This window comes from Arachis duranensis, chromosome 6 (assembly GCF_000817695.3).
Source record: "Arachis duranensis cultivar V14167 chromosome 6, aradu.V14167.gnm2.J7QH, whole genome shotgun sequence".
Classification (NCBI taxonomy): domain Eukaryota; kingdom Viridiplantae; phylum Streptophyta; class Magnoliopsida; order Fabales; family Fabaceae; genus Arachis; species Arachis duranensis.
The window spans coordinates 10474499-10489604 of NC_029777.3; the positions used below are offsets into that span (position 1 = coordinate 10474499).

General features: G+C 32.0%; 1 protein-coding gene across 2 annotated transcripts; it reads left to right on the forward strand.

Annotated features, from left to right (window-relative positions):
• The first annotated feature begins 7356 nt into the window (after positions 1-7356).
• On the forward strand, positions 7357-10064 carry LOC107492593 (cytokinin dehydrogenase 1). 2 transcript variants are annotated; one of them, XM_052263376.1, is made up of 4 exons: positions 7357-8086; positions 8641-9029; positions 9163-9425; positions 9634-10064. In XM_052263376.1, the coding sequence occupies exons 1-4, from the start codon at positions 7408-7410 to the stop codon at positions 9902-9904; spliced, it is 1602 nt and encodes a 533-aa protein (XP_052119336.1). In that variant the 5' UTR covers positions 7357-7407; the 3' UTR covers positions 9905-10064. The 2 variants fall into 2 exon arrangements, with proteins under 2 accessions (XP_052119336.1, XP_015969117.1); XM_016113631.3 differs by having other exon boundaries at positions 7359-8086; positions 9644-10064.
• The last annotated feature ends 5042 nt before the right edge of the window (positions 10065-15106 follow it).

Below are 15106 nucleotides of genomic sequence, written 5' to 3' on the forward strand. Positions count from 1 at the left end.
TATAAATTGAACATTTTCAAAACCAATATAAAAAAATGTCAATAAATTATATTTTATATATTGTAATTGTTAAATATCACATGAAGATTCTTTTTGTTTCTTTAATATCTCTTCATTATTCTCGGCACCAAATATACAATTTAAATAAGGAAAAGTCTAGAGAATTAACAACTTTATTAAATTCTAATCACTATATAACCAACAAAAAAATTGAATAATCATATACTATTAAATGAAATTTCATACCATTAAAAAATATCATTGATGGTTATTTGATGATTACAAATCACAAAAGTTAACTGGTGTCTAACACTCCTCTTTAAGTAATGAATCTGTTTAACATAAAACTAAATCGGCTATTTAAAATCGTGTGTTTTTTTTGTCTCAATATTTGATTTATCACTCTCTCCTCCGTAACTTCATAGTATAACAATGCAATAAAATTTAAACTTTGTCATTTTATTTTTATCTTACCTATATATTTATATTTTTTGTATTAACATACTTATCAAATACAACCGAAATAATTGATTAATTTTGGGTAAGAAGAGTAAGTTGAAGAAGTTCTATATAGTATTATAGTAGTTAGGTCCACAGCCATGATATGGTAGAAAGAGGGTTAGGGTGGGGGTCTGAAGGACAAAGTATTTAGGACTCAAGGTGCTTAGTAGTTCTTCCACTCAAATAATGATCTCCCTCATGAACATCACATGTATTTGACCCTACATGATTCCCTCTTAACAAGGTCTATAGAGCTTTAATTTCCCAAAGTGATTTCCACAAAAAAAAGATCATGTATACAGGTGTCAGCATCACACAAGATAATCAACTAGGCACCAATATATAAATATCATTTTTTAGGACAATTCCAAACTACTCTTGAATATAACCTCGATGAGTTTATCATATATATATGATTTGACCATGTATTTGGTTCTTAGGAAGAGCACAATTTTTTAGGATTTATAAGGTCATTTAGTTTTGGTTAGGATTGTTTATTATTTGATATAATGGATTATTTAATGAACGACATGCATACATGTTAGTTGATAATGCAAACAAATTTCTCTCGAGCTAATAATAATAAAGGGTTTGGTTACTATAACCAGTGACGAAACTTGAAATAAAATTTTGGGGATGTTAAATAGAAAATAATTATCAAAATACTTTTGATATAGATTCCATTTAAGATAAGTTCGTCTAATCTCATCTCTCTAGTTTGGATGATATTGTCAAATTTAAAGCCATTTTTTAGGATCTCATTCCAAAAAATTAAAGTCAAACTCATCAGATATAATTTTTTGAATTTTTGAAGGTTGTATCTCACCTTTTTTTCTGATTCATTAAAGTAGAAGAACTATCTACAGATGTTGATATTGTAAAAGTTATATATTCTCCTTCTTAAATATTAGCCTTCCTCTTAAAAATGCATCAATTCTTTGATTTTTCATTATTATTTTATATAAAAATTTGAATATATATCCTGTAAAATATGTAAAAAAAGAAGTTAGAAGGACAAATATTAAAATTTATAATATTTATTAATTTTTTTATCAATTTATACAAATACAATAATATTAATACTTATTGAATATTTTATTATTTTTTATCATATAAATAATTAAATTAAATAAATAATAAAATATAAAATAATATTAAATTAAATAAATAAAAAATATCTAATTTTTTATATTTGAGCTTAAAGGTAAAGAGAATATTATTTATTGAACTTATTGGGTACTTTAAGTCATAGTAAAGTATTTAAACTAATTAAACTATTTTTTATCTTTTAAAAAAGTACTACTAATTTTTTTATAAAAAGTTTGGGGAGACCGTACCCCTTATGTGAACTAAACTCCACCACTGACTATAATTTCTCATTATATGCATGTATCACTTCTACTACTCCTACTTCACTAATTAATTAAATATTTGAAAAAATTTCTCAACACGTATATTATACATGGTTTTAGTTTGTTTGTCTAAATGTGTATATGTCCAAAGTAAATATTTCCTAAACATTACTATTTAAATATTATTTATCTAATAAGTTAACTTTTACAATTGAGATAGAGATACGCTGTACTCAATTATAATACTTATTAAGCAAAAAAATTGAGTATAATGTTCACCAAAAAATAAAATGAACAAATATATCTATAAGATGATGTTACACAAGTAGATGTCATGATGGTTATCATTACGGCAATTAAATGGATTATACAATTTTGACAATATTTAAAAAATATTATTAAAATTAATACACTAATTTTTTTACTATTTCAAAAATATTTTTGAGTTTAAATAAAAAAATAAAATATATTGTCAAATAAAATATTTTCACTTCTTATATAAATTTATAGCCAATATTAATAGAAGTACTTGTTATATATACAAACGTTGTTAATAGAAGTACTTGGTACTCTTATTAATTAATTTTAAAAAAAAATTTTAAAATAATAGTTGAATTATTTTTATATGATAAATAATTACTGATATAATTATCAAAGTGAACTATTTTTTTTAATCTTATTCTTTTTTATTATAGATGGAATGTGATGAGTACTTGTATTGATGAAACTTGAAAGGAGAGGAAGAAGTGTAGATTTCTGTGTTTGTAGGTTAAAGGGGGACCCAATAGCTGAGCCAAATTTGACTAACCCTATGCACTCAAAAATAGAGAGGGGGTATAGTAGTAGGGGCCGGACCCGGCAATCACTCTCCAAATGCAAAACCAAAAAGATGCAACTGATGAATTTGTACTATTTCCAAACCTGGCAATAGTGCCTTCATTTATAAGTACACAGTCACATTCATCTCTTCATTTGTCAAATGGTCCCCTCTTAAGAAGCCTGTTTCATTCAGTTTCATATTTAATGTGTACTTTAAAAGAAGATAAACATTCATGCACATGCAATTATCTTTTTATAAAATTTATAATTAAAAATTATTAAATAATAATTTTATTAAATTATTTAACCGATCTAAATTATTAATTTTATATAAAAATATCTGTATAACTAAATATTTATGATTATTTTCAAAATATTATTAAATATATATAAGAATAATTTTTTGATGAATCCTCACTATGCATGTGGGATATTAGGATATTGATAGATGATCAAACATCCATTACCTAATGAGGTATAGTATGTTGGGAAGTTTATTTGCGCATGCTTTCCATCTGCACTGCACGGTACCCGACACTTTTATATAGAGATCAGATAAGTGAAGAGATAATCTTTCTATCAAACAAAAAGAAGGAATTATTACTTTACTATACTTGGGAGTTAGGACAGATTTGATAAAAGTACCTCTTGTATTGCTTTTATCATCTAATGTACAAAGCGACACTAATTTGCTTATTAATTCATTTTTTATTTATTAAAAATATCACAAAATAATAAAAAAATAGAGATTATATAACGAAAAATATTTTATGTAAGAATTTATGTACCAAGATTTCGCATATATATAGTAAATAAAATAAAATAAATAATTTTAAATTATTATTTCTCTAATATTACTGAGAAGATGCTAGTTGAAAAGAAAGTCGAAATTATTTTATCCATCGAGTTATTAAGGACAGTGAACTAATTATTTTCTGCCGTTACACTACTTTTTAATTTTAATGAAAATTAAAAAAGAAAAGAATGAAAAAGAAAAGTAGTGTTGTTTGTTGTAGGCTTGCATAAAATTAGGTTAATATATATAGTGAACCAAAATAGATTTTTTATTTTTTTTGAAGAGAAAAAGCTCAACACATTAAGTAGAGCAAGTTGTAACAAGAAATTAACAGTGAAGCTAAAATAAAGACAAGACATAGGTATAATTCGTTGTCATTTCCGGCATAGCTATCAACAACCAAACGGATCAACACCACACCATTCCCTGTAGCTCATAAACGACTTATTTTTGATGCCATCAACACCTGTCTCATATCTCTGGAATACTCTCCTATTTTGTTCTAACCAAATGTTCCAGATAACAGCAAAGAACCCTATCAACCACTTCTTCTTCTCAGAGTTGCTTCTAGGCACTTCAATCCAACTCTCAAACTGTTCTTTGACCGTGCTTGGGATAGCCCACGCTCTATTTGCACTCGCCAGCTAAGTACACCACACCTGCCAAGTAAATTCACAACCAAGAAACAAATGGTGTACAGATTCTATTTCCCTTTTACACAAGACACAAATGTTATCGCTATGATTTATGATTCCCAGCCTACTCAGCCTCTCTTTAGTGTTGATTCTACCTACTAAAATAAACCACGCAAAGAGTCCAATTCTTGGAGGTACCAGTCCTCTCCAAATAGCACTAGTGAAGCTGTAGCTTGTGATGTCCTCCGAAAGAGTCTCTCTCTATAGTACCTGCACAAAAGAATTAGTGAAAAAAATACCAGTTTTATCAAATTTTCATATAATTGCATCCTCTCTACTAGACGACATTCTTACTAGTCATAATCGTTTATGAAGTTGGTTAAGCAATTCAAATTCCCATTGGAATAGCTCTCTCCTCCACTGAAAGTTCCACACCCATTCTATCCCATCTCAGAACCCACAATCCCCTACAACGGATCCTTGTTGATTTGAAACCGAGAAAAGTCTCGAAAAACTCTCTTTCAACGTACCATCTTGTATCCAGTCATCCTTCCAAAAATGAATACGTCTGCCATTTCCTACCTCCATAGCCAATCCATTGATCATCATACCTCTTGCCTGTGGCTCTCTAATATTAAACTGACAAATATCTTTTCACGGGCCACCCTTTATCGGTAATGGCTGTTTGGACAACATTACAGAAGGGTTCAAATGATTGAAAGAACATATAACCTTTTTCCACAACGAACAATCCTCTTTTGAAAAATGCCACCACCATTTGAACAGGAGTGAAGCATTTCTAATTAATGCATCCCCCACCCCCAAGCCTCCTAGCCTTTTCGGAGCTTGCACCATCTCCTATTTTACAAGTGGTATACCGTTATTCCCATCTTCTTTACTCCACAAGAACCTTCTCTGTAACCCGATTATCTTTTCTGCAACCGCCTTTGGCATCTTGTACAAGCTTAAGTAGTAAACCGACAGACTATTTAGAACGGATTTTATGAGAACCAGCTTGCCCGCCTTGTTGAGGGACTTGGCTTTCCACAAGCTAAGCTTATCTTCCACCTTGTCTATAATCGGTTTTCAGGTCTTCACCAACCGAGGGTTTGCACCTAGAGGGATTCCTAGGTACCTAACAGGTAAACTAGCTTCGGCGCATCCCAACAATCCACACATATTCGTCACCCATTCCTGCTCACAGTTAACAGAAATCATATTTGACTTATCAAAATTAATAGTCAGGCCCGACATCAACTCAAAACCACGCAGAAGCCTCTTATAGTTCAGTATGGTTTCCGTATCTTGGGGCAGAATAAGATTGTGTTATCCGCAAATTGGAGATGCGACAATTCTATGATGTCCCTTCCCACCAACAGTGGAGAAATGTGTCCATTCCTGACTGTCTCACCCACCATCTTGTGCAAGACATCAACCACAAGAATGAAAAGGAAAGGAGAAAGAGGATCTCCTTGTCTAAGACCTCTCTCTATCTTGAACGGCTTGGACGGTGACCCGTTAATCAACACAGACATAGACGCTGTAGTCACACATTCCTTCACCCATGCCCTCCATGTAAGACCAAAATCCATCTTTTGTAGCACAACATCCACAAAGCTCCATCTCACTCTATCATAAGCTTTCTGAAAGTCTAATTTGATAATTGCCGCCTGCTTCTTGTGCAACTTCAACCATTGGACCTTCTCACAAGCAATAAGAGCACCATCATGTATTTTGCGACTCTTTACAAATGCAGATTGAGTCTCTCCCACTAAACCTGGCATCACTGACCGCATTATTCTCACCAAAACTTTAGATATCACCTTATAGACATAGCCAACCATACTTATTGGCCTTAAGTCTTTAATTTCCTTAGCTCCCACAAATTTTGGAGCTAGTGCCACCCATGTTACATTCGCATCCGATGGTAGTTTCGCACTTTGAAAAAAGCCCAAGATAGCTTCAGTAAACTTCTTGCCTATCTTACCCCAACATTTTTTTATAAAATTCATGTTGTATCCATCACTACCCGACGCCTTACTGGACTCGCAATCCCATACTGCCTCTCGTATTTCCTCAGGCGATGACATCACCTCTAACTCTGCTGCCTCCTTCTCAGTAATCTGCTTTACCATTCCATCATGAATTATTACAGGAAAAAAGCTTTTACAAGATAAAAGAGACCACCTTTTGTGCACACAACTACTTTTGTTATATGTATATTTTGTTATATGTATAAGAATAAAAAAAGGTTTATATCCGCTTAAGTGACTTGTGTAATTCATGATTAGGAGCAAAATATTTTAGATTAAAAGTTTTGTGCGCTAGATTAATCCTCAACCACTTTTGCATTAGTGCAATTTTGATTTTGATTATTTATGCGTATTAAAGAATGTATATAATTTTTTATTATTTTAAAAAATATATATATAAAAATTGATACCTGTAAGAATATTATGTGGAATTTTCTCCGATTCTGCCAATAATATCTTATCCTTTGTCTTCTGTCTTTTAAAATAATAGTATATGAAACTTCAGGCTGATCCTAATTAGATTAATATCCATTTGTCCTTCACAATATTATCTAGAGTTTATAATTAAGACAAGAGTTTAATTTTAATATATTAACAGTAAAAATTATTTTATGTAATTATTTAAAGTTAGACCAAGCACATTTTAGATTAATTTCTTTTTTCCTTTCTAAAGATGAATAGTCAATCTTCTTGTATGGAATTGATATAATAGAATTCTTCCAACAATAGTTCTTTTATTTTTTACAAACAACATTCAAATTCATGATTTTATCTATAGTTTACAAATGTTAGAAACTAAGTGATAAAATTTTAAAATATCTCCTACAAAATTATAGGTTTATAAATTCTCTCTGCTATTATAAGTGCTTACAAATTAACCGCATCACCTAATAAAGTTTTTCAAGAAAAAAATGTTAAACTAAAATAACATTATCATGAATAATAAAATTAATCAATTAAAATAATTATTCTAGAAGACTAGAACCTTAAAGTTGAGACATTTTATCCTCTACTTTATTAAACCCACTAAAAAAAACCCAAAAGTCTCAAACACAATAACTTCCCACAATTTTTTTTAAAATATATAAATAAAGATACCCGCGACAAGGTATCATCTTGTCTATAAAAAGAGTCACCTCTCAAATATATCTTCCCATAACCTTCCATTCTCCTCTAAACCTTCCTCCTCCTTCCATTCTTCCATAAATATATAATCACCCTTAAATAATTTCTCAAAAAAAAAAAAATTGAGAATTCAAAGAACCAAAACCATGTCTTCAAAACATGTTATTATTGTTATTATTACTCATCTATTTACAAAATTCTTAAAGACTTTCTTACTCCTTATTAGTTTCATACTCCACAAAGCAGATTCCGGCTACAACAACAATTCTATTGGAACATCAATATTCCAACGACCTTATCATTATGATCAGATTGTATCTTCGTTGCAGAAACTCCCTCTAGAAGGCTCCTTAAGCTTAAGTAACAACGACGCGGTCGCCAGTGACTTTGGAAACATATACCATTTCCCTCCTCTAGCAGTCTTTAACCCGGTATCAGTATCCGACATATCACGTGCCATAAAGCACGTGATGGAGTTATCTGAACCGGGTCTGAAGGTCGCTGCTAGAGGACACGGACATTCCCTCCAAGGGCAGTCACAAGCAGAAGGAGGCATAGTGATCAACATGGAGTCACTGGCTGAAAAAACAGCAGCAGTAGTGGTAGTTAACAATGGAGAATTTGTTCCATATGTGGATGTTTCAGCGGGTGAGTTATGGATTAACATTCTGCATGAGACTCTTAAGCATGGTTTAGCACCAAAATCTTGGACGGATTATCTTCATCTCACTGTTGGTGGAACTCTATCAAATGCTGGAATAAGTGGTCAAGCTTTCAGGCATGGACCCCAGATCAATAACGTCTTTCAGCTTGAAGTTGTTACAGGTAATTATTTATATATTATTATGCAAATAAAAATTATAATACAATAGAAATACAAATGTTATGAGATATAAATTTGTTTAGAAAAAAATAACAGTTGGAGACACTATTAATGATTTTATTTTTAAGTTTAGTTTTGACGTATTATTTAATAAATATATAATATATTATACAGTCTAATTATATTTATTTTTTTTATGACCGTAGTTTAAATTATTAATATAAAAATATATGTATAAAATTGTTTTATATGAACAACGTATCAAAATTAAATTTTAGTTTTATATTTTCTATTTATTTAAAAAAATAGAGATAGTAAAGACAAAATTTTACTTTTTCTATAGTATGATCTTATTAGTTTTTTTTTACTTTTAAAAACAAATAACAAATAAAAATTTAGTATTTAGAATTTTCTGAATTTTAACTAATTCATAAAAATTTAGTATTTAGAATTTTCTGAATTTTAACTAATTTGACTCGAATNNNNTTTTGACTTATATTATGAGAGAAATGTATAATTAAGTGTGAAATGATTTGAACTAACTTGAATTTGCAAGGGAAAGGAGAGGTGGTTACATGCTCAGAGACAAGAAACACAGAGCTTTATTACAGTGTTCTTGGAGGGCTTGGCCAATTTGGAATCATCACTAGGGCAAGGATTTCTCTTGAAGCAGCACCTAAGATGGTGAAATGGATTAGGATGCTGTACTCAGAGTTTTCAATGTTTGCAAGGGACCAAGAGCATTTGATATCTCTTGAGAACACATTTGATTATATTGAAGGATTTGTGATCATAAATAGAACTGGGATCCTTAATAATTGGAGATCTTCTTTCAACCCCAGAGACCCAATTCAGGCCAGCCAATTCATTTCAGATGGAAGAACCTTCTATTGTCTTGAGGTGGCAAAATATTTCAACCCAGATGAATCTCAATTCATGAATCAGGTACATTATTATGCATATTATTATTACAGTTTATTTATTATTAATTGTTTTAATAAATATATGGATTTCATAAGTGATGTGACACCTATTAAGTTTTTTAATAATTTTTATTGTTATTACGAATTTCATGCAGATAGTTGAGAATTTGTTGTCAGAGCTGAGTTACATTCCATGGACACTCTTCCAATCAGAAGTTTCTTACGTGCAATTTTTAGATAGAGTGCATGTTTCTGAGAAACAGTTAAGATCAAAGGGATTATGGGAAGTTCCACACCCTTGGCTAAACCTTCTAATTCCAAGGACTCACATTCATCACTTTGCTCAAGAGGTCTTTGGCAATATCCTCAAAGACACAAGCAATGGCCCCATACTCATCTATCCTGTCAACCAAACACGGTACCAAACGCTGTTTTTTATTTGGTGTCTAATTTTTGTCTAACTTATTTTTTATAATAATTTTAAAATATTTTAAATTTTTTAACTTTTATACTTTTAAATTTAAAATTAATTATATAGCAAATACCTTAATTATATACTCCCCTTTTAATATTATGTACTAGCAGAACAATTAGGACTTTCAATGGTTACACTTTGTGATGTTAAGTTTGGTGCAGGTGGAACAGGAAAACATCTTTGGTAACGCCAGAGGAGGATATATTTTACCTAGTGGCATTTTTATCTTCAGCAATGCCATTAGCAAGAGGCTCAGAGAGCTTAGAACACATCCTAACACAAAACAAAAGGATCCTAGAATTTTGCACAAATGCCAAGCTTGGAGTGAAGCAGTATCTCCCACATTACACCACACAGGAAGAGTGGAAAGCACACTTTGGATCAAAATGGGAAGCATTTGTGCAAAGAAAAACAGCATATGACCCACTAGCACTGCTTGCCCCTGGCCAGAGAATCTTTCAAAAGGCATTGTCTACCTCTTGTTAGTCCCCTTTTTTTTTCTTTTTTTCTTTTTTTAGTGAGTAATTTGTAAGGTTGTAAACTATTGATAATGATAATTAATCATATATGTTTTTTTATTTATTCCTTGCTTCCAATAATTTTCAGCTTTGGCCTTTGCATTTTCTCTTCAAAAGGGTAGGTTTTTGCTTTTGTAGGTCATGATTAGAATGTAGAAAACGGTATAAGGAAAAGATACCAACAAGGCAACAATGAGTACTGAGTTAGTGGCGCTGGTTTTTCTTTTCTTTTCTTTTTTCCCTTCCCTTTTTTCTTCATGTAGTTAAAAAGATTATAAAAATTTCATCCTAGAACAAAAATAATCAAGGACAGCAATGATTATGTGTACATAAAGAGGTGTATGTTAAATATGGTGTTCGTTTATGTTCCAATTCTGGTTTAACGAGATATAAACCTCGCTGAAATTGAATTTAGTCATTTACACACACTTCATTTAATTAGAGATGAGAAATATGTAAATTGACATTATATAAGCAGACACATCATCAAATCATCATTTATAAAAATTGCCTAAATCACTTACTTGGCATAGGATGCCACTCTTCCAATAACAAATATGTTTTTAAATAGTCCAATAACAAAACATATTTTTTAATTTTTTAATAATTATTAAATAGTATTTATTTAATTTTAACTATAACTTAAATCTTTATATAGGCCATGGATTTGTTACTCTTATTTTTATGTGGGAGTAAGGTTAACTAATATAGAAATATTTATAAATTAGACTCCGATTTTTTATTTTTGAAAAAACCAATCATTAAAATTTGTCTTTCTGTTTTTTACTTTTTACACATTTTCTTTTTCGTTTAATCAAAATTTTTAAGAGATGAATTAGTTACCTCTACTAGAATTTATCATTCATTTTTCACCTTTCTCCAAATGAGACAATCTTTTTTAGCATTCCTCCTCCCCCTTCTGTTTTTATATATTACCGCTTTGTTCTTCTTCCTCACTACTAACTCCGGTTTCAGTCCTTCTCTCGCACCTCTGTCCTTGCGAACTACTCTTGTAAGGTTTTATTTTATTTTTTTATTGTCTATTTTATAAAAATTATGTGAATTTGGATGCTCTTGTTTTGGTAGGATTTCATGATAAATTTGAGACTCGATACAAATATAACTTGTACCTAACTCAATATTTCTATCTATGTAATGATCTATGTAAATAGACAATGCTTGTCCAGTCAACTGTAACAAAAGTGGAATTCTTCAATGGATTTTGCAATAATTTTTTAGTATCCATAAACACATGTTTTTGACCAGTAAAGATTGATGAACTATTTAAAATTGTTTCTCTTTAGTTGACAATGGCATAAGATGGTAAGTGTAACACCCCAATTACCCTAATCTTTACCTCTAGCCGTAAAGCATAGGTCAATCAGAAGTTACGACAGTTCTAAGGCTTATACTTATATATATATAGGAAAAATAGTATAATCTAGAAGCCTGATAAAGGATTAAGCTCAGATTACAAATTACAAAAGCGCGAAACATTCACACGAAGCTAAAGCATTAGACACAAGATATAGATGCAAGAGAGTAAACATATATAGATATAATATTATAATAGATCATAGGGAACTAGCCACAGCTTGCGGAGTTTAAGCCGACTAGTTACAAATAGATAAATACGGAGTTTTGGAATTAAAACAGCTTATACAACCTATCTCTCAAGTAAGCCTCTAAGGCCATAAAATAAAATACAAAGAGATGTGAGAGTAACTATAATAAGGTAAATTAGAAATAAACCAAGGAGGAACCATACTCCGCTCTGTCACCATATCCGCAATCTCACCGAAGTAGATTACGATCTGCATCTGAAAAACAACAACAAAGTATGGAATGAGAATCGGAGGTTCTCAGTATGGTAACAGTGCCCAATGATGTAAGATGTAAGGCTCCGGGACGCCGAAGGCAGTCCTAAAACTTCACATCACATACAGATATTCAAGCTTAGAACAAAATAAATAAAAGAACTTAAACCATAAACCAGGGTTATCTAAACTTAGGGGAGATTCTAACTAATACTAATCACACCGCTGTATCCCACAGCCTTCGCCAACCTTACCTCCGTGCGATCCCATTACCACCGCCTACCTAACCTCCTCAGTACCAGACAACCACAATATAAAGGCAAGCAAGTAAAACACAAGTAGAAGCATATAGAGCAAGTAGTTCCAGTAAGCAAATAGGCATGTTATTCATTTAGGCATACAATTACAAGTCGGAAAAGCATACAAACAGATATAAAATGTACATGAAGAATGTCTATCCTATTGGCTCGTGATATCACTTGTCGATCCATAAATGCCAACCCGACACATCCTTTCGGATGTCGCTTTTCTGCCGCACCCACGAATATAGTGTCGAGCACACTCTATTGACTCACGGATATAGTGCCGGGCAAACGCTATTCACCCACGGATATAATGCCGGGCACACTTGCATGCATAACCCAAGGATATAGTGCCTAGCACACTCTTGCAATAGAAAAGATTATCAATCATAATTCAATCCCATAGACATACTACCCTGCACACTATCATACTTAACCCAAGGATATAGTGCCTGGCACACTCTCATTATTCAACAAGATCATCATTCCTCTTTGAGTCTTCAACTCATCATAACCATTATCAATTCATCACTTCCATTCCGAGCACATTAGTTCATCAATTTTCCAATTCATTGTCAACAATCACCATATGCACCACTCTTCATTCCCTCTCAACTAACTCATCCACAATACACCAGAAACCTAAACCTCTGTTTGCTAACTATGCTAGCGCTGCTACTAGAGCCCTTTCCCATGCCTGTGCGTACGCACAGGTCTGTGCGTCCACACAGAATAACATTTTTGATGGGTTGTGCGTGCGCACAAGGCTGTGCATGCGCACATATCAGAAATCATGAAATTCTGCAACTCTGCAGAATTTCAGATTTTTAACACCAACTTTGAATGATCATAACTTCCTCTACAAAATTCTAAATTTTGCAAACTTTATATCAAATCGAAGGGTTTTCAATAATCTTTGATTCTAATCCAAATTCAACAAATTTTGAAAATCGAGACAAAAGTTATGATTAGACAAAGTTCACCAAAAATCTATTTTTACCCAAAATCTCATCAACTCAATTTTTAACCAACTCTCAATCCAATACCAATTCAATCACATATCAACCATACCAAAACAGCTCAAAATTCATACAAACACTACCTCAACTATTTTCTCAATCACACAACCTTCTAAACCATTCAACAATTCTAAATCCAATCTAATTCACATTTTCTAAATTTCCATTAACCTTATTTACATCAACATGACTTCTCACCACTTCCATCATTATTCAACTATACCACATCCAACATTTAAGATCTCAAATTATCAACCCATTCAACACTCATCAATCTAAACATCAAATATAAAACACCATAATCAATCTTTCACCAACACCTTCACCAATCATCATTCTTTCACTATCAATCTTCCTCAACAACCTCATTCATGCTTTATACCAATAATCAACAATATACATTCATTCAAAATTCAACATACCTCATACATCAACATCATTATTTAACAACATTTACAAAATCAATTCATCAAGCATTATCAACCAACCCACATCAACAACCCCTATAAATCTTCATCAATTCCAACAATTTATCACCAAGCAATAATTAACATTAACCAACATCATAATACATCATTAGCACTAATAGTCCTCAACAATCACCATCATTATACATATACCACAACAACCACATATCCAATTCAATCTTATCCTATGAGCCACTAGCCTAAGTGTCCATGACCATTACATATTACATAAAGAAAACCGAAACCATATCTTGGCCGATTCCCAATATGCTCAAACACCAAACTTGATTCCAATCAAGCTTCTAGCAAGCTCCAAACCATCAAAGCCACACTAAAAGCCATCACCAACTCCAAAAACAAGCTTCATACATACAACATAACCATACATCAACAACTAAAGCTCATACTATACCAAGCCACAAGGATAAGGAGGTTCCTTACTTTATCCAATGAGATTAGGGATAAAATTCATCAATTACTCGCTACTAGAGATCACCTAAACAACCAAAACCACAAAATCTACTCAAAACCATAACTTCAAAAATGCAAAAATCTAGGGCACAAAACTGGGAAGTGAGATGCGGTTTTTTACCATATTTCTTTAGATAGAAACGTAGAGCTCGACGAGAGCTTCGCGTGGCCTCAAACGGCTCGTCAATCAGAGCTCCGGATTAAAAGTTATGGCTCCCGAAAGATGGAGGTGAATAGTGCACTCTCTCTTCTTCCTTTCCTCTCTAAAAATCGCAGCCCTCTCTCTCTTAAAGCTGGAAAATGAGCTCAAGACCTTGGGTCCGGTCCAACCCGTTATCATTTTTGGTCCGTTTGGCCCACTTTGAGCCAAAACCTTTAAGATTAGTGTCCGGTTTTCGATTCTAAAATTATTTTTTTCCTTTCAAAACAACAAATCAATTTTCTAAATATTATTTTCCAAAACACGCAATACTGTACAGTCTAGAGCCGGTACTGCCAGCTTAAGCGCCAGTACGCATTTTTACAAAAATCTTTTCGAAAAGGTACATTTTTCAACTCAAAAAAATTCACTGAAATCAAATTTCACATTTTTGTTTTCAAATTAAAAATTATAAATTTTGAATCTATTCCGGACACTAAAATTATTTTATTAAAATGGTTTTACGTGAAAACGCGGGTTCTTACAGTAAGCATTTATGAGAAATGCATTTCATGGCTTTCACTTGGTCCGTGAAGCATCACCCTTCTATCCGGAACATGAAATTCATCATGCAACATTTTAACTGGCATCTGAAGTTTCAATAGTGTTTGGTAGTATTTAATATAATACAAATGTTCTAGGAATACTGGTTTGAAAAAATCTTGAAAATGAGGTATGAATTGTAGCAAGAGACCTAAGTTGCTTGTAAAATTTGTCAAAATTTAGATGTTAATTAGTAAAACAAGAATGATGTTAATATTTTTCCTTCAAGATGGTGTAAGATGGTGTTCCTTGTTATAAACTTGTGTTTATTATGGTGAAGTGCATGAA

What these genes read in the sequence shown, in the direction of transcription:
- LOC107492593 (XM_016113631.3), top strand. Translation starts at nt 7,408, where the DNA reads ATGTCTTCAAAACATGTTATTATTGTTATTATTACTCATCTATTTACA. An exon ending in AATCTCAATTCATGAATCAG is followed by an intron (nt 9,030 to 9,162) that starts GTACATTATTAT and finishes AATTTCATGCAG; the next exon opens with ATAGTTGAGAATTTGTTGTC. An exon ending in TATCCTGTCAACCAAACACG is followed by an intron (nt 9,426 to 9,643) that starts GTACCAAACGCT and finishes AGTTTGGTGCAG; the next exon opens with GTGGAACAGGAAAACATCTT.